The 20,490-nt window shown below is 37.7% G+C and overlaps 1 protein-coding gene across 1 annotated transcript; it reads right to left on the bottom strand.

Annotated features, from left to right (window-relative positions):
* Nucleotides 1-205: 205 nt before the first annotated feature.
* On the bottom strand, nt 206-19,864 carry KRCC1 (lysine rich coiled-coil 1). Its single transcript, XM_007466727.1, has 4 exons — nt 19,680-19,864; nt 10,109-10,215; nt 9,570-9,745; nt 206-1,577 (listed from the first exon to the last, which is right to left on the bottom strand). The coding sequence occupies exon 4, from the start codon at nt 1,556-1,558 to the stop codon at nt 785-787; it is 774 nt and encodes a 257-aa protein (XP_007466789.1). The 5' UTR covers nt 1,559-1,577; nt 9,570-9,745; nt 10,109-10,215; nt 19,680-19,864; the 3' UTR covers nt 206-784.
* Nucleotides 19,865-20,490: the final 626 nt, after the last annotated feature.

Here is a 20,490-nt window from a genome sequence, read left to right as displayed (position 1 = left end):
ACCACGGGACTGCCAGGGAAGTCCCTCTAATGGCATTTTCTTATAAATTCCCCAATTTCAACTATTTGGAAAAATTGTGGTCGTTCAAATTTCTGCCCTAAAAAGTGGGTTTATATATGCTGTTATTGCTGTTCCACAAGAAAATCTTCGTTGAATAGGAACACATCACTGTGTGTTCAAAAATGTAGAAATTAGAAAAAAAAAATTGTAGAAATTAGAACTTTATTATATTATAAACATTTCCAGAATATAAACTGATTTTGTATCAAGACTTCTTGAAACGTTTAAAGCGGTATGTAACTTAAGCTTATTATAATGTATGTCATTTTCCACTTTCCAATCTAGAAAATATACTGCAAGTTAGATCTAATGAAGGAAAAAATAAATCAATCTAAACTGCTTCACAGAGAAAACTAATATAAAAACACCCACCCCAAACTAAAAGCCAATCAAGAAACAGATTCTGTAAAGCCTATTAATCCTCCAATTTAAAGTAAATGACCTCCCAAGGGAAAAATGCTTCCACCATCATAGCAATTTGATGAACAAAAGCAGTGCCACCCTCATTAAGGGAAATTACATTATGTATAAAAAAAATGTAGTAATGATTTTAGAAGAGAAGTAAAGTAATTTCCATGTTGGAGAGCAAGTACATTAAATGTTTTCTGTTCACTTAGCCTTTGTACCTGTTCACATGAAAAGAGTGATATGAACGTGGACATCGTAAAACCAAGCTCCTCAACTATTTTTTCAGTTTAACCTCAGGAGAACCAATGCAAAAGCTTCAAAATCCGAGGATAGACTGGTCCCAAAGCATCTCCTCTTCTGTCCTTTCCTTCCCTAGTTCCTTTTTCTCTTTTCTACGCTTACGTTTCTCTTTCTTAGAGGCTACATCTCGGCTTTTTTTCTCCTTTTGGTTCTTAGGCTTTTCTGTACTGACTCTGACTGTTTCCACCTCTGTTTTGTTTCTTTGGATGCTCTTGTGTTTGTCTAAATCTATTTCCTCAGAAGCTTTCTTCCTCTTATGCTTGGGCCACTCCCCTTCTGGTTTTTCCCGGCCTTCCTCTGGGTGCCTTTTTCTCTTCTGATGTATCTGTTTATAACTAGCTTGATGGGCACTGGTACTGTTTTCTAAGGAGAGGTGCCTGTAAACTCCAGATTCTACACTGTATGAGCTACAGTTATACTCTTGTTGACTAAAGTTCAGGGCTACTGGTTTTCCTGAGAAACAGTCCCTGGTGAATTGACAGTAGCTCAGGGAGTCTAGTCTCAGCCTGCTGTCATGAGCTGGTAGCCACTGAGGTAACCGCTTCTCTACTGCTTGTGAAATATTGCACGGTCTTCGGTAGGTCTGGACGGGTTCATGAGGGAGTCTTTGATCAAACATTCTACACCTGGGTCTAGAATCAACCTCTTCTTTGTATCCACAGGTTTCCAAATAATCCTCTCTCATCTTTCTGAAACAAGTCTTTGGCTCTAAGCCTCTGGCTTTCTGCACTTTGATATAATCTTCAAGTTCGTCTTGAAAAGAGTCAGATGTCTTCTTTGAATGCTTCATTAGGTTGACAAGGGATTCTCTGTAGAGAAGATGGGAGAAAATTCTTCTTACTATATTATGCTGAATATTTCCTTTACCCTTGAAAAGAGTCTCAAAAAACAAAATAAAGAAGCCCAAACAAATTAAAACCTACTTTGGCATGAAAGTTAAACATCATGACATTAAATGCCAGAAAGGAGCATCAGAAAGGTCAAATATTGCCTAGGCCACTCACAAATAATTTTATCTTTCTCAGAAGTGGGATGAAGAGGGGAGAAAGGAGCTGACATATAGAATTCTTTTGTAGGGCTAAAAACGTAAGGAATTAGGGATACAACGACTTATACATCCATGGTGACTGTCCTGATCTGAATGTTCAAACAATTTCTAAAGTTCAGATTAGTCAATTTCTTGTATACTGTTGTCTAAGAAAAGTAATAAACCATAGAGAAGTAATTTGATCTTTAAAATCTTCTGTTTACTCACACAAAATAAAATGAACACATATACTCACCTGACTAGAGTATTGTAAGACTTAATAATCAAAGGATGTTTGTAAAATGGTTTGGGAATGCTGGAAATTAGAAATTCAGCTATGAGACAAAACTAATCGTAGGTACAGGGCATGAGGAAAGACGAGGGACAAGAGTTCCGTATCTTCCGAACAGGGTCTTGGATTTCATTCCATTACTTCTGATTGGTGAAAAAACATTCTAGAATGCCTTCTGGTTTGTTCTCTATTAAAGCACTGGTGGGAGGGTTAAGGAAGGAAATGGAGGTGACAACTGAGAGGGGCTAGGATTTATGTAGAGAAAAGTTTCAAAACAAATTTAAAGCAGATAATGCTAGTCTTTGTTTGCTTGTTTAAATTTCTTTTGGCAGGTGGGGGCAGTACAACTATTATTTCTCTTTCTCTCCCCCCACCTCAAATCCTGCGTTACAAATCTAGCAGAAAAGGTACTCACTGTGAGATGATAATGCGCTAGATATTTTTGTGTCGTACTTTATTTCCAAAAATTAGGAGGCAGCGTAACCCATGTAGAATCAAACATTTCTGTCCATTAGCAGAACAAGTCTGAGAGCAATCTAGAGTCACTAATGACCAGCTAGCTTTACTGGCAATTTGAGATTAAAAATAAAGTCTAAATGAAGCCCAATTTGGTGAGTCAGAAAATTTAGCTTTTATTCTACTCAAACAGTATAAAAATTCTGACTAGAGGAAAATAATGTAACAAATAATTGATTAAATATGGGTAAAAAAATTTGAACAGACACTTCAGAAAAGAATATATACAAATGGACAATAAACAAATGAAAGATGCTCAGTGTCATTCGTCATCAAGTAAATGTCAATTAAAAGCACAGAAAGGTAGTACCTCACACTCACTAGAATGACTGAAATTAAAGAGACTGGTGAGGATGTGCAACAATTGGAATTCCCATACATTGCTGGTAGGGATGTAAAATGATACAACTACTCGGAAAACAGTCTGGTAGTTTCTGAGGAAGTTAAACATACACCTAACATACGATCCAGTTATTCCACTCCTAGATATTTATCCAAAAGAAAAGAAAGTATATGTCCACATAAAGACTTACATATGAATGTTTATAGCAGTGTTATTTGTAATAGCCCTGGAAAGGAACGAAAAAAACAAACCCAAATATTGATCAACAGGTGAATGCATAAATCAAATAGTGGTATATGTATAGAATGGAATCAGTGATAAAAAGGAATAGATTACTGATACACTTGAAATAGATGAATCTCAAAATAACCATGCTGAATGAAAGAAGCCTGACAAAAGAGTACATAATATATTATTCCATATATATAAAACTCTTGAAAATGGAAACTAATCTGTAGTAACACAGTGGTTGCTTGGGGATGAGGCAGGAAAAAGTAGGAGGGAGCGATTATAAATGGCACTTTTGTGGGTATGGATATGTCTACTATCTTCATTGTGGTGATCATTTCATGGGTATATACACCTCTCAAGACCTATCAAATTGTATACCTGGAATACATACAGTTTACTGTATGTCAACTATACCTCAATAAAACTGTTAAAAGTCACTAATAAGATTAAAAAGATGTTGATAATTGTTAAAACTGGATGGTGGGTACATGAGCGTTCATAACACTGTTTTCTCTCCTTATATGTTTAAATATGTTTTATAATAAAAAAGATTTCACTTCATAGCCGCTAGGATGGCTATAATCAAAAAGATAGATAGGTGCCACTTGTTGAGACACAGATCAAGAAAGAGCCCCTGTAGCAATCATCTATCCTATAAGCTTATAGCCTCATCCACCAGAGGGCAGACAGCAGAAGCAAGAAAACCTACGATTCTGCAGCCTGTGGAAGGAAAACCACATTCACAGAAAGATAGACAAAACGAAAAGACAGAGGACACTGTACCAGATGAAGGAACAAGGTAAAACCCCAGAAAAACAACTAAATGAAGTGGAGATAGGCAACCTTCCAGAAAAAGAATTCAGAATAATGATAGTGAAGATGATCCATTCTTGGAAAAAGAATGGAGGCAAAGATTGAGAAGATGCAAGAAATGTTTAACAAAGACCTAGAAGAATTAAAGAACAAACACCTAGAAGAATTAAAGAACAAACAAACAGAGATGAACAATACAATAACTCAAACGAGAAATACACTAGAAGGAATCAATAGCAGAATAACTGAGGCAGAAGAACGGATAAGTGACCTGGAAGACAGAATGGTGGAATTCACTGCCATGGAACAGAAGAAAGAAAAAAGAATGAAAAGTAATGAAGACAGCCTAAGAGACCTCTGGGACAACAATAAACTCACCGACATTTGCATTATAGGGGTCCCAGAAGGAGAAGAGAGAGAGAAAGGACCCAAGAAAATATTTGAAGAGATTATAGTCAAAAAACTTCCCTAACATGGGAAAGGAAATAGCCATCCAAGTCCAGGAAGCGCAGAGAGTCCCAGGCAGGATAAACCCAAGGAGAAACACGCTGAGACACATAGTAATCAAATTGACAAAAATTAAAGACAAAGAAAAATTATTGAAAGCAACAAGGGAAAAATGACAAATAACATACAAGGGAACTCCCATAAGGTTAACAGCTGATTTCTCAGCAGAAACTCTACAAGCCAGAAGGAAGTGGCATGATATACTTAAAGTGATGAAAGGGAAGAACCTACAACCAAGATTACTCTACCTGGCAAGGATCTCACTCAGATTTGATGGAGAAATCAAAAGCTTTACAGACAAGCAAAAGCTAAGAGAATTCAGCACCACCAAACCAGCTTACAACAAATGCTAAAGGAACTTCTCTAAGTGGGAAACATAAGAGAAGAAAATGACCTACAAAAATAAACCCATAACAATTAAGAAAATGGTAATAGGAACATACATATTGATAATTACCTTAAACGTGAATGGATTAAATGCTCCAACAAAAAGACACAGGCTCACTGAATGGATACAAAAACAAGACCCATATACATGCTGTCTACAAGAGACCCACTTCAGACCTAGGGACACATACAGACTGAAAGTGAGGGGGTGGAAAAAGATATTCCATGAAATGGAAATCAAAAGAAAGCTGGAGTAGCAATACTCATGTCATATAAAAGACATTAAAATGAAGAATGTTACATGAGCCAAGGAAGAACATACATAATGAACAAGGGATCAGTCCAAGAAGAAGATATAACAATTATAAATATATATACACCCAACATAGGAGCACCTCAATACATAAGGCAACCACTAACAGCTATAAAAGAGGAAATCGACAGTGACACAATAATAATGGGGGACTTTAACCCCTCACCTACATCAGTGGACAGATCATCCAAACAGAAAATTAATAAGGAAACACAAGCTTTAAATGACACACAATAGACCAGATAGATTTAATTGATATTTATAGGACATTCCATCCAAAAACAGCAGATTACACTTTTTTCTCAAGTGCTCATGGATCATTCTCCAGAATAGATCACATCTTGGGTCACAAATCAAGCCTCAGTAAATTTAAGAAAATTGAAATCATATCAAGCATCTTTTCTGACCACAATGCTATGTGATTAGAAATCAATCACAGGGGAAAAAAATGTAAAAAAAACAAACACATGGAGGCTAAACAATACGTTACTAAATAACCAAGAGATCACTGAAGAAATCAAAGAGGAAATCAAAAACTACCTAGAGACAAATGACAATGAAAATATGACGATCCAAAATCTATGGGATGCAGCAAAAGCAGTTCTAAGAGGGAAGTTTATAGAAATACAAGCCTACCTCAAGAAACAATAAAAATCTCAAACAAGCTAAACTTACACCTAAAGGAATTAGAGAAAGAAGAACAAACAAAACCCAAAGTTAGTAGAAGGAAAGAAATTATAAAGATCAGAGCAGAAATAAATGAAATAGAAACAAAGAAAACAAGAGCAAAGATCAATAAAACTAAAAGCTGGTTCTTTGAGAAGATAAACAAAATTGATAACCCATTAGCCAGACTCATCAAGAAAAAGAGGGAGAGGACTCAAATCAATAAAATTAGAAATGAAAAAGGAGAAGTTACAACAGTCACTGCAGAAATACAAAGTATCCTAAGAGATTACTACAAGCAACTCTATGCCAATAAAATGGACAACCTGGAAGAAACAGACACATTCTTAGAAAGGTATAGACACATTCTTAGAAAGGTATAACCTTCCAAAACTGAACCAGGAAGAAATAGAAAATATGAACAGACCAATCACAAGTAATGAAATTGAAACTGTGATTAAAAATCTTCCAACAAACAAAAGTCCAGGACCAGATGGCTTCACAGGTGAAACTGCAGAGGAAGGAAAACTCCCAAATTCATTCTATGAGGCTACCATCACCCTGATACCAAAATCAGACAAAGATACTACAAAAAAAGAAAATTACAGACTAATATCACTGATGAATATAGATGCAAAAATCCTCAACAAAATACTAGCAAACAGAATCCAACAACACATTAAAAGGATCATACACCATGATCAAGTGGGATGTATCCCAGGGATGCAAGGATTCTTCAATATATGCAAATCAATCCATGTGATACACCATATTAACAAATGGAAGAAGAAAAACCATATGATCATCTCAATAGATCAGAAAAAGCTTTTGACAAAATTCAACACCCATTTATGATAAAAACTCTCCAGAGAGTGGGCATAGAGGGAACCTACCTCAACATAATAAAGGCCATATATGACAAACCCACAGCAACATCATTCTCAATGGTGAAAAACTAAAAGCATTTCCTCTAAGATCAGGAAGAAGACAAGGATGTCCACTCTCGCCACTATTATTCAATATAGCTTTGCAGGTCCTAGTCATGGCAATCAGAGAAAAAAAAGAAATAAAAGGAATACAAATTGCAAAAGAAGAAGTAAAACTGTCACTGCCTGCAGATGACATGACACTACACATAGAGCATCTTAAAGATGCCACCAGAAAACTACTAGAGCTAATCAAAGTTGCAGAATAGAAAATTAATGCACAGAAATCTCTTGCATTCCTGTACACTAACAATGAAAGATCAGAAAGAGAAATTAAGGAAACACTCCCATTTACCACTGCAACAAAAAGAATAAAATACCTAGGAATAAACCTACCTAGGGAGACAAAAGACCTGTATGCAGAAAAGTATAGGACACCGATGAAAGAAATTAAAGATGATACCAACAGATAGAGAGATATACCATGTTCTTGGATGGGAAGAATCAATATTGTGAAAATGACTATACTACCTACAGGTTCAATGCAATCCCTATCAAATTACCAATGGCACTTTTTACAGAACTAGAACAAAAAAATCTTAAAATTTGTATGGAGACACAAAAGATCCTGAATAGCTAAAGCAGTCTTGAGGGAAAAAAAAAACAGAGCTGGAGGAATCAGACTCCCTGACTTCAGACTATACTACAAAGCTACAGTAATCAAGACAATATGGTACTGGCACAAAAACAGAAATATAGATCAATGGAACAGGATAGAAAGCCCAGAGGTAAACCCACGCACCTATGGTCAACTAATCTATGACAAAGGAGGCAAGGATATACAATGGAGAAAAGAGAGTCTCTTCAATAAGTGGTGCTGGGAAAACTGGACAGCTAGCTACATGTAAAAGAATGAGATTAGAACACTCCCTAACACCATACATAAAAATAAACTAAAAATGGATTAGAGACCTAAATGTAAGACCAGACACTATAAAACTCTTAGAGGAAAACATAGGAAGAACACTCTTTGACATAAATCACAGCAGGATCTTTTTTGATCCACCTCCTAGAGTAATGGAAATAAAAACAAAAATAAACAAATGGGACCTAATGAAACTTTAAAGCTTTTGCAAAGCAAAGGAAACTACAAACAAGATGAAAAGACAACCCTCAGAATGGGAGAAAATATTTGCCAATGAATCAACGGACAAAGGATTAATCTCCAAAATATATAAACAGCTCATGCAGCTCAATATTAAAAAAAACAAACAACCCAATCCAAAAATGGGCAGAAGACCTAAACAGACATTTCTCCAAAGAAGAGAGACAGATGGCCAAGAAGCACATGAAAAGCTGCTCAACATCACTAAGTATTAGAGAAATGCAAATCAAAACTACAATGAGGTATCACCTCACACCAGTTAGAATGGGCATCATAAGAACATCTACAAACAACAAATGCTGGAGAGGGTGTGGAGAAAAGGGAACCCTCTTGCACTGTTGGTGGGAATGCAAATTGATACAGCCACTATGGAGAACAGCATGGAGGTTCCTTAAAAAACTAAAAATAGGGCTTCCCTGGTGGCACAGTGGTTGAGAGTCCGCCTGCCAATGCAGGGGATACAGGTTCGTGCCCTGGTCTGGGAAGATCCCACATGCCGCGAAGCGGCTAGGCCCGTGAGCCATGGACGCTGAGCCTGTGCGTATGGAGCCTGTTGCTCTGCAACAGGAGAGGCCACAACAGTGCGAGGCCCGCGTACCGCAAAAAAAACCCAAAAAACAAAAAACTAAAATTAGAATTACCATATGACCCAACAATCCCACTACTGGGCATATATCCACAGAAAACTGTAATTCAAAAAGACACATGTACCCCAATGTTCACTGCAGCAGTATTTACAATAGCCAGGTCATGGAAGCAAACTAAATGCCCATTGACAGATGAATGGATAAAGAAGATGTGGTACATATATACAATGGAGTATTACTCAGCCATAAAAAGGAACTAAATTGGGTCATTTGCAGAGACATGGATGGATCTAGAGACTATCATACAAAGTGCAGTAAGTCAGAAAGAGAAAAACAAATATCATATATTAACGCATATATGTGGAACCTAGAAAAATGGTACAGATGAACCTGTTTGCAGGGCAGAAATAGAGATGCAGATGTAGAGAACAAACGTATGGACACCAAGCGGGGAAAGCGGTGGTGGGGGGGTGGTGTGATGAATTGGGAGATTGGGAATGACATATATACACTAATATGTATAAAATGGATAACTCATAAGAACCTGCTGTATAAAAAAAGACAAAAAAAAAGACATCATAATAAGTGTTGACAAAAAGGAGGAAAAACTGGAAACTTCATTCATTCTTGGTGCGAATATAAAATGTGCAGCTACTTTGGAAAACAGTTTGGCAGTTCCTCACAGTGTCAAACATAGAGTTACCACATAACCCCAGCAATTTCGCTCTTAGGTTTCAACGCAAGAGGACTGAAAATCTATGTCCACACAAAAAGCTGTACAAAAATGTACACAGCAGCACTATTCCTAACAGCTAAAAGCAGAAATGACTCAGTGATAATCAACTGATGAATGGATAAATAAAATGTGGCAATTCACACAATGGAATATTATTCAGCAATAAAAAGGAATGAAATACTAATAAATAGTACAACGTGGATGAACCTTGAAGACATGCAGAGTGAAAGAATCCAATCCCAGAAGATCACAGATGGTGCAGAGATCAATGAAGAGGTGAATGGAACCTTACCCTTATCAGGTTGAGAACTTGGTGGAGAAATTTGATCATATTCACCCATTAATTGCTTCAGTTTTTTAGCATGAACTTTCCCCAAATAGTGAGACGGTGCAACAACTGAGGAGCTAAAAACCATGATGCAGAGATTAAAAAATCTATTTTTTGTCCAATACTCCACTCCCATTCACCTGAAACCAAGCAGAATCTTGTTATAACAATTAAATAATTCAAAGTTTAGAATTACATCAACATAGATCAATCATCTGAAAACGCATAAAATGCATCTTCAATTTCTTATTTTGCTCCCTGTAAATCTGAAAGTAAAGCTAACTTTTTGAGTATGTATTTTACCCTTGAAAAATAAACAATATTGTTTATTTTAGAGAAAGTGATCCAAAATTTACACCTCTGAATTTGAAGATAGCACTCATGAGTTTTAATATATTTGGTCTGAACTAACACTTTTAAGAGTTTTGCTTGCTTTCAAGTCAAAGTACCAGCTTCAGTATCAAAAATACTAACAATTTAGAAGTCCTTTATTTTTAACCTACCTCATAATGTGAAATCCACTGTAATTCAAATTATGGCACTATTCCTTACAAGCCTTTTACAAAAGGTATCTGTAAAAAGTTCAGTCTTTGCTCATTCAACGTGGTATCTATGAATAAAATAAAGGGAGGTAAGACATTTGGGGTAATATTTTCAATCTTCAACTGGATATCATTTCATATACCATCTCAAATCTTAATTTCCTAAGTGCTTGCAAGGCTAAAGTACTGCCTTTTTGCTTATTAGAATGACAATTTTAGTATAAAAACATCTAGTAAGCCTCTGATATTTACTATGGTAATATATTTTTTAGCCCAGAAAATACCATTCTGAAGGAGAAGTTATTAGGGCACCAGTAGAACTCTGGACTTTATGGAAATGATCTGGGGCATCCAGCCTTAGTATTTCGTGTCTTACAGCAGACATGTTACTGACTTCTACTGACCTCTGTAATCGCTAAAATCCCAGAGGAAGCATCTCTCTCCCCACATTGGCTGTCTTCTCCCATCTGGTACTTAATGTAATTGACTAATTTCTCTAAATGCAGGACTTTACACTTCATCTTGTAATGGGTTTAGGCCACCATTCCTACCTCTGATGATCTTTAAAATTCAAATTGTTTTAATCTTGACATTTGCTACTTTTCCCACACATAGTTTTTATATGCATTCAGTCTATGTGTTCATCCATGTTACTGGTGAAAACTTGAAGTAGGAAGACAGTAAGATAATACCTATGGCATGCTACAAAGAATTCACCTTTTTCCTTCATCTAGGATTGATCTATTCATTCCCAATAAGAAAGACATTAAGAATTTCGTAGAATCTGAGTTTATTCCAAAATTAAATTCAGCATCTTTATGTGAACACTCTATGCTTCTCCACTCCGCTCCCCACCATCTTCCTTCTTATGAGTCTGATTATTCAAATCTATTTGTACTATATAAATGTCTTATTTTTCCATTTTATTAATATTTGAAAAATACATGACATGTCTTCCTAAATTGTAACTATTCTTTCTACAGCAATTGTTCTCAATCTCAATCATTTTGACCAAAGCATTCTATACAGTCAGACAAGTGAACTCTTATTGCCTGGAGGTCTAGGGAGTATACAGCCTAGAGATCAATAACAGAAAGATGTATTTCAAGTTTCATGATTAACCTTAAAAACTCGTGAACTTCTTGAATTCTAGCCTTAAAACATCCATTTTATGTAAAAGTTTTAAAATAATCTTTAAATAAAATGTGCCATTTAAACTTCAAGTACCTCCTGGCACACTGCTGGATACCCCAAAATCTCACGGAAAACTGAGTGTCCTCACTGAAGAATATGATCCCACAACATTCCTCTGATCTACCAGATGGTTCACAAAAGAAAATAAGGCCTGGCATCACTTGTACTTTTAGTAAACCTGAAATTGCCTTTTATGGTCACTTCAAAGTATTACATTTACAAGTCACCTATTAATAATTTGTTCTGTAACACTTACCCAGCATTGCCCTTACCATGTACCAGGTACTATTTCAGCACTTAAGAATAGTAACTAATTTTATCGTCCTAAGAAGCCTACGGGCTAAGTACTGTTATTATTCATAGTTAATAGATGAGGAAACTGAGGCATAGAAAAGTTAAGGAACATGTCTGTGACTGCAGTTAATAAATGACGGGAGAAGTCTGGCTCCAAAATCTGTTACTAACTGATATGCTTGGCTGCCTTTCCAACTGGTGTAAAACTTTTCCACGTTCTGGAATCCACTTCTCCGCTTTTACAAAACCTGAAATATTTTCTGATCTCCAGGGCTTTACACAGCCCTCCATTAAAAAAAATGAAAAGTTAGCCACAAAATGGTGGAACGCATTCTTATTTCATACATCAGACAAAGGACTTATATCTAGAATAAATAAAGAACTCTATGACTCAATAATAAGACAAACTCAGTTAAAAATGGGCAAACGATTTGAACAGACATTTCAGAAAAAAAATATAAACAGCCAAGTAAATGTGAATTAAAACCACGAGATAATACTACACCATCATCAGAATGACTAAATTAAAAGAACTGAAAATACCAAGTGTTGGTAAGGATGCTGAACAACTGAAACTCCCATACACTACTAGTTAGAATTTAAAATGGTACAACTTTACAATCTGACAATTTCTTTAAAAGTTAAATACCTACTATATGATCCAGTCATTTCACTCATATGCATTTGCCCAAGAGAACTGAAAACATATGTCCATGCAAAGATCTGTACATGAATATTCACAGCAGCTTTATTTGTAATAGCCCCAAACTGAAACAACCCTAATGTCTATCAACAAGGGAATGGGTAAACAAAATGTGGTATATCCATACAACAGAATTATTCAGTTGTAAAAATGAACGAAATAGCAAGACATACAACATGGATGAATCACAAAATCATCATGTTGAGTACTTACTATGAGTCTACTTATAAAAAGTTCTAGAAATGCAAACTAACCTATAATGATAGAAAGCAGATTAGTGGTTGCCAGGGACAGGGGTGGAGGGAGGGATGGACTGTAAAGGGGCAGGTGGTGGAAACATTTGGCATTTTGTTTATGAAGGTGGTTTCATGGGAGTATACACCTGTCAAAAACTCATTGAACTGTACACTTTAAATAAGTGCCGTTTATTGTAAGTATACCTCAGTAAAGTGTACGAGAGGAGCTTAAAGATCTATAATGAATGTTTTGAAAAAAAAATTCTACCTTAATTTGTTAAACTGGAGTTTTAAGTGTTGGCTTTGTTTCTAGAAATATCACCCACCTAACAAATCTCGTCACCTATGCAGAACTACTGGTTGTCATACTATGTTAATTATCTCACTGCTTCTAGGAGCCAGACATAGGGACTCTGGAGTCAGTTCTGGCATTTATTAGTTATATGACCTTGGTCAAGTTTCTCAACCTCTAACATAGGATATAACATACACCTCAGAGTTGTTGTGTGTCTTAAGGAAATTAGTAAATGTAAAGTGCTTAGAAGAGTACAGCTGAGTACAGTACTGTACTCAGAGAGTGCTGTACAGCTGAGCTGTTTTTATTGTTATTCAGGATTTCATCTCCTTAACTGATAGAATGAAATGTTTTTCCAACCAATTATTCTAGTAACTACGGAAAGTAGAAAAGGTTATGGGTAAACAGGTCAGGAGTACCTGACAGGAGTACCTATTCTTTGTATTCCAAGCTAACTCATGTTTCAGAGGGACTTTGTTTTTTTTTTTTTGTTTTTTTGTTTTTTTGTTTTTTTTTTGTTTTTTTTTTTTTCTTGCGTTATGCGGGCCTCTCACTGTTGTGGCCTCTCCCATTTGCGGAGCACAGGCTCCGGACGCGCAGGCTCAGTGGCCATGGCTCACGGGCCCAGCCGCTCCGCGGCATGTGGGATCTTCCCGAAACGGGGCACGAACCCGCGTCTCCTGCATCGGCAGGCGGACTCTCAAGCACTGCGCCACCAGGGAAGCCCTTGTTGTTTTTTTTAATGAAAGCTGAAAGTTCAACTCGACCCTTATTATCTTTTCTGATTGCTCTGATTTTAAACCAACTCTTTATAAAGATTTCAGTTTACGTCCTGTGTTAATGTCTGCTACATATAATGTCTAAAAGAATATGGAATGTCAAGCAGAAACATGCAGGCTATTTACAAGCTGGTATTAGGTCTCAAGCAAGAAATAGTTTGTCTCTTCTGAAACTAATCTGGAGTATTTTTTCAGTTGTACCTTCTAAAATTTTTGGAAAAAATCTAGCAAAATTCTGAAAACTTGACATTCCTATTTGTACACTACAAGCCTAGTTATAGATCAACACTCACAATGCCATTTACTTCCAGGAAAGATATCATAGTGGAAAGAGAAAGAAAATGGAATCTTTTATTTTGGAGAAGTGAAACTATGCACGTTGTTATTGAATAGCTGTACAAGGTTTGGTCTTTTTTATTTCAATATTAGTAACTAAAGCCATTGCAGAAGCTAAAGTAGTAAAAACACTGCATGTGAACTACTGAGTTAAATATGAAACACATGAATAGTATGAATTACTCGTAATTCAAAACTGTCTAAAAAATGCTTCATATCTTAATAAAATACTAAGAACCACTCCACTTTTCCTAATTCTAGACCTGTCAGAGAGAATTTGTTACATTCCAACCACCCTTTTGGAAATAGCAAAACCTGAATTTAACTTTTGCATTGTATGAAATGTTTTTAATATGCCTCAATAGGTTTAATAGGTTGAACAAGCAAATCAACTCAATTTGAGTGAAAAATTTACTAAATTTTTTCATGCCCACAGCACATTATTTGATTTGTGTTGTGACATGGTATTAAAACATAATACAGCATAAAGGTTTTAAAAATATTTATTAAATATCTTTAATCACTGAAGAAAAAAATGTTTGAGCAAAATTAGGAATGTTAATTTGCTAAGTTTTAGGTGTAATTAGGTTCCTTTTAATAAATTCCTCCTCTTTAATATACCAAATTAATGGCATGGTCCTATACTTTTAAACTTAGTTCACTAAGAAGCATTAAAAGACAATTTTCCCCACTATTTGCATCTTCTTTCTCTCAGCAATGTTATGTAGCATTCACTGTACTTTGTTAAAGTTATCCAAAAGTATTTTGGTTTTTGATGCAATAGTATTTTTTTAAAAATCTCAGTGTCTAATTGCTTGTTGCTAACATTTAGAAATACTATTGGATTTGTATATTGACCTTGTATTTCGTGTCCTTGATAAACTCACTTCTTATTCTAGAAGCATTTCCCAAAGTTCCTTGGGGTTTTCTACATAGATGATCATAGCATCTGCAAATAAAGACAGTGTGATTTCTTCCTCTCCTATCTGTGAACGTTTTTCTTTTTCTCGTCTGACTATACTGGTTAGGGTCTCTAGTACAATACTGAAAAGAAGTGCTGAGGATGGATATCCTTGCCTTGTTCCTGGCTCTTGAGATTTGCAATCTTTTAATACCATTATAATCTTAGGAAAGACTAAGTAGAACACAGCACTAAGTTTTAGGAGACTAGGTAACTGATTCTGTTATCTTAACCAAAGTATGCTGGGACCTCCCTGGTGGTCCAGTGGTTAGGACTCCGTGCTTCCACTGCAGGGGACACAGGTTTGATCCCTGGTTGGGGAACTAATACGATTCTGCATGCTGAAGTGGTGCGGCCAAAAAAAACCAAAAAAACCCCAAAGAAACCATTAACCAAAGTATGCTGTTTTATTTCTTTTTGTTTTGACTTTGAGGGTCAAATCCCATATGAGAAGTTTTGAGAGATGCGGCGTGTACCTGTTAGCATCATGAATATTCTTAACTGTGTTAGTTATTAACCTTGCCTTTTCAGGAAATGAGATTAGTATGTGACCTATGAGTTTGCCAAGCTCTAGCTATTTTACACTAATACGACAACCATAAAAGTAACTGAGGATTTACTATGGCATATTTCCATTGACAAAACACGATGAAATTAACAAAATCATTAATTATGGGCACTAGTTACATACTTAACATAAAATGTCTTAACTTAAACTAAACCTTTGAACATCAATAATTTTAAGTATGGCTAGCTAGCTCAAGGCTCTTGCTTGTGAAATTAGTTTTACTTGGATCCATGGCAGACATCCTATCTCAGAATGCCATCAAATACATGCCAGTCCTTCTAAAAGATCAGTAAACGTGAATGGGTCTGTGAATGCTCTTGTCCTAACACACAGTACCTGGTCCATAGTAGGAGCTCTAACTGTTTTCTGAATAACTGTAAGAAGGGCTGTTAGCTAGATTTTCTGTCATTTGACTCGAATCTCTGCTTACTGTCAAGAAAACAAAGGAACATTTTTGGCAATTGCTATGTAAATGGATTTATGATTCAGTAAGAATTCAGAAATGTTCTTCATTCTTAAAATGAGTCTAATTTTTTTTCCTAAAAAGCAGATAAGCAAGAACTGTTTGCTGTGGTTTTGTTTTTACTGATTTCTTAGGAATATTGTTACTCAGTAGAACTTTTTTTTGTTTGTTTTTTGGTGGTACGCGGGCCTGCCATGGCTCACGGGCCCAGCCGCTCCGCGGCATGTGGGATCCTCCCGGACCAGGGCATGAACCCGTGTCCCCTGCATCGGCAGGCGGACTCTCAACTACTGCGCCGCCAGGGATGCCCCTCAGTAGAACATTTTTAATTAACAAAAATATCTGAGAAACTTGACTGAATGAATTACAAAGTATCCTGGAAAATCTTTCCCTTGACCATAAATGCAATGTATATTGCTTTTCATATAAGTCTGGTCATGTGATATTTCTTTGGGTTTTTGTGATTGAGTTTAATTTCTCAATTTCCTATTGATAATCTTACACCGTCTATATATTCCCTGATTGCTAATTCTTAATCCTTACTGACCTTTGTTTATTATCAAGCCCAATATAGAGGAGCTCCTTATAAGAGTGTTACAGCTATAGGTGAAAATGGATCAGCAGTTTTAACAGTATCAGGATCTTGAAAGTGAGAGTGGAATTTTAATAACTGGAAGCATGCCAATTCTTTGATACCTTTTGGAGGAATCTCCTAATAAAGTCTTTTAAGAAAAAAAAAGATACTGGCCAAGTATTAAGCAAATTTTTTTTTTCTCTTCTTGTTCATGTACTATTATATTGGCAATTACGTTAGGCTTTTATAAATATCTAAACTAAAAATACCTTGGGTCCTACTCCTACTAGTGTTTTAAACAGCATATCAAATATTTACCATGTGTTAAGTAGCAGTTAACTGAAAAGTTAATTAAGGATATTTACTCAAAGCGACAAGAGGTAATTTTTAGGTAACAAGCTGTATTTTGTTTTTCAAATGCTAGTGGTCTCAAGCATAACTCAACAGACTTCATTAGTCTTTGAATGTCATTTGATGGCCATTAGAGGTCAAAGTTCCATGTTTTATGAACTGCTGTTCTAGTACACAGCCAGGCCATGGAAAAGAATATCAGTACGGAACAGCAAAAACAGTTCACAATTTTAGAGCTGTCAAGGAGCTCAGTTTGGTTACTGCAGACTTCCTCAACCTCAACACTACTGACGTTTTCAGTAGGATAATCCTTTGTTGTTTGTGTTGGTGGCCTGTGCATTTTAGGTTGTTTGCAGCATCTCTGGCCTATACCAAGTAGATGCCAGTAGCACCTGTAATCACCAAGCCCTTTCTTGTCCAGTGGCAAAAACCAAGGGGGAAAAAAAAAGGCTCCAAGCACTGTTAAATGTCCTCTGAGGAGGGGGTGGGGCAAAAGCACCCCTGATCTGAGAACCACTCAGTTGGGCTAGTCCAACTCCCCTCCCCACAGATGACAAAACTCAAGTCCAGGAAGTTTGGGACTTAGGGTCCTACAGCTAGTTAAGAAATTAGCATTAGAACTTAACAGTCAAGACTCCTGTTCCAGTATTCTCATACCACCTTGAAGCAGTATAGAAAAGTAACTGCTAGCATCGTGTGAACTGATTTAAAGTGTTTAGTAATTGCACATATTCAAAGTCATTGCAAAAAAACCAAGTCTGGCAGAAAGCTGTTTTTTTTGTTGTTGTTTTTTTTTTGTTTTTTTTCTCATAAGAAACTGTTTCCAAATCTTCCTGTGACGTGGCCAGGGGAGCTAAAATGAATTGTAGTCTTGACACCTATAAACTGCTCAGGCTTACTTGTTAGTGAAAGGCAGGAAATCTGGTATGAAAGCAGAAAGTTCAAGAGATTTTATTTTTTAATATCCTAACAATCATACTAACCCAGGTTGATTGAAGACACTAAATCTAGTATTCCAAAGGTTGTCTTCACTAAGGGACTTAATGGAACATCATTTGGTTGCAGTGAAATTCTCATTTCCATTTTTAGTGAATGGAATTTCTATAAAGCTCTTACAAAATGTTTTAAGAAATTTATAATACTTTACTGTTTGCCATTCCTCCAAGTGAAAGGTATAAAAGATTATCGAATACCACACAAAAATAGAGTATATTGTGGAAGAGGATGAAAATAAAAATTATTTTAATGAAGTTACTATATTTACTGTTGTCCCTCAGGAAAAAATAAATTAAATTATCCAACAATGTTCTGGCTTCCACCATCTTTCTCTCGGGAGACGAAAAGCAACATAAGGCAACACTGCAAATACTAGAAATTAATTATGAAAATGAAGATGGCGTAATGTTTTACTAGATCTTCCGCAGTGGGATCAAGCTCCACCGTCTAAAATCCTTTCCAAAACTTCCTTAAAGCCTAAACTCAGGGTTTGGAACCAGCAGTTTGTTTGCAGGTATACAGTAACTGTAGAAACTCAAACATCTCTTAGATTGAGATGATCAAGAAATAGCTTTTTGTGTTAGGGAAAATGTGCTGGTGAAAACTCTAGGCAGATATACTCCTTCCAAACTTCTGCACAAAGGCTTGACCAAACTTTAACTTGGCCTCCAGCAGCCTGTGGCTACGGCCCTCAGATGAACCAGCCCCATTTTGAGCTCACATCTGGAAAAACTTGGGGCTGTCAAAAGACATTTACTGTTTGTTCTAGCCAACACCTGATGACAGGTCCCTGGCCTCTCTTTAGTACTTAACTAAAAAGGGATTACGATTGTGAACCCTTGCTCTGTCCCTCTGGGATGTGTGTGTGTACCTCCTACAACTTAGGAGTGTCTTTCTCAAGGATCTGGAAGCCATTCCTTTGCAGTGTAATCATCAGGAAGGACAGGGCCTCTGTCTCCCAGTCCCTGTGGGAAAACAGAATCCTCACTTCCGTAACTGCCAGCAAACTGACACAGCTCGCCTGCTGCAAGGACACCACCCACAACCCTTTGTAATTCTGCACGTCCCTGCCTCTGAGCTCCACCTTGCCCCATTCCCACATTTTCTCTTTAAAACCCCCCGGACACCTCTGCGCAAATCGGAATGGAGCTCAGCTCTTTTCCTACTGTTAGTAGTTACTGAATAAAAGCTGTTTTCGCCGCCCCGATGTCCTGCTTTATTAGCTTTGACGCTGGCAGGTACATATTAAAACTCAGACCACTGTCAAGATAGGGCTGTAAACCTTAGAGGCTTGTTTTACACGGCGTTATCCTCAAAAACCCGGGCAAACTCTACAGTGTGATCCCTCAAAAGCCTCACCCCCTTCTCTCCTCTAGGGCCCGGCACCTTTAAGCTCGCGTGTTTACTTCCTACTCTCCCCGAACTCCGGACTCCACTTCCCCCGTGTGAGCGACGTCTCTACTTTCCAGGATGTTGATTTCACCCTGCGCAGGTCTACGCCCTTCCACGTCTGGAGCCTTTTCTCTCCTCGATCTCCGAGTGTCCTCATCACCCCCTTCCCTCTCCCTGACGCTTCAGATCCACGGCCTCGGCCTGGTCGCCTCTCTCCCGCTCCAACCTCAGCTTCCCCGGCAGCGGTCCGCTTGGGGGCTCCGGCGCCAGTTTCCGGGGGTGGCGGGTGGAGAGGGGAGCGTACTCTCCGGGCCCGCCCGGCCTCTCCCGGGCCGTGAGGTCGAGGGGCTTAACGCCTGGGCCGCCCCCGCTGCCGGGGCGGGAACTCACCTTCTCTGAGGCAGGGGCGGCCGTCTACAACTACTGTCCCCCTCCCCGCCAACGCCGCCGGCCGGTGGGTAGGCCGAGGTGGAGTAGGCGGAGAGGCAGGGACAACCGCAGCCTCCGCCGCCGAGCTAGCTGGGTGGGGGCAGGAGGCGGAGACCGGACTTCCTGAGGGGAAGTCGCCGCCGCCATAGCGGCGAGGCGCGCTACTGCGTTTGCCCAGCAGCCCCGCTCCCAGAAAGCCCCGTTTAGCCCCGCCTTCCTGTTTACCCCGCCCCCTTCGTCCGCTACTTGCGGGGCTCGGTTCTAACCTGGCTCGCGCCTGCCGTGCTTCGGCTGCTCCTGGTCTCTCCGTTGGAAGGAAGGGAACGCTCGTGGGGCCGCTCACCTTGGGAGAGTGAATCTCAAACCACTAAGAAAAAAAGTCAGGAAATCTACGGATTCTACCTCTAAAATATCTGAAAAATATATGCTTTCCTGCTTTATCAGCTTCTCTTTTCTTTGTTAGAACCTTTAATACACAGTGTAGACTGAGCAAAATTCTTGGTTATGATACGTTGTCATCATTGCTCCATAAGTGACGTTTTTCTCTCTCCTTCTGGCTCCCTCAGTATATGCGTATATATATATATATATATATATAGTATGTGTATATATATATATATATATATATATATATATATATATATATACACACACACACACACATTCATCCATTCGTTCCCTGTCTCCCAAAGAAATCATTACCATGGTTTGTAGTCATCATTTCCTTTCATATGAATATACGTATCTTTAAAATATACATATTTATTTATTT

This window comes from Lipotes vexillifer, unplaced genomic scaffold (genome assembly GCF_000442215.2).
Source record: "Lipotes vexillifer unplaced genomic scaffold, Lipotes_vexillifer_v1.1 scaffold1158, whole genome shotgun sequence".
NCBI lineage: Eukaryota > Metazoa > Chordata > Mammalia > Artiodactyla > Lipotidae > Lipotes > Lipotes vexillifer.
This window is presented reverse-complemented; position numbering and strand designations above follow the sequence as displayed.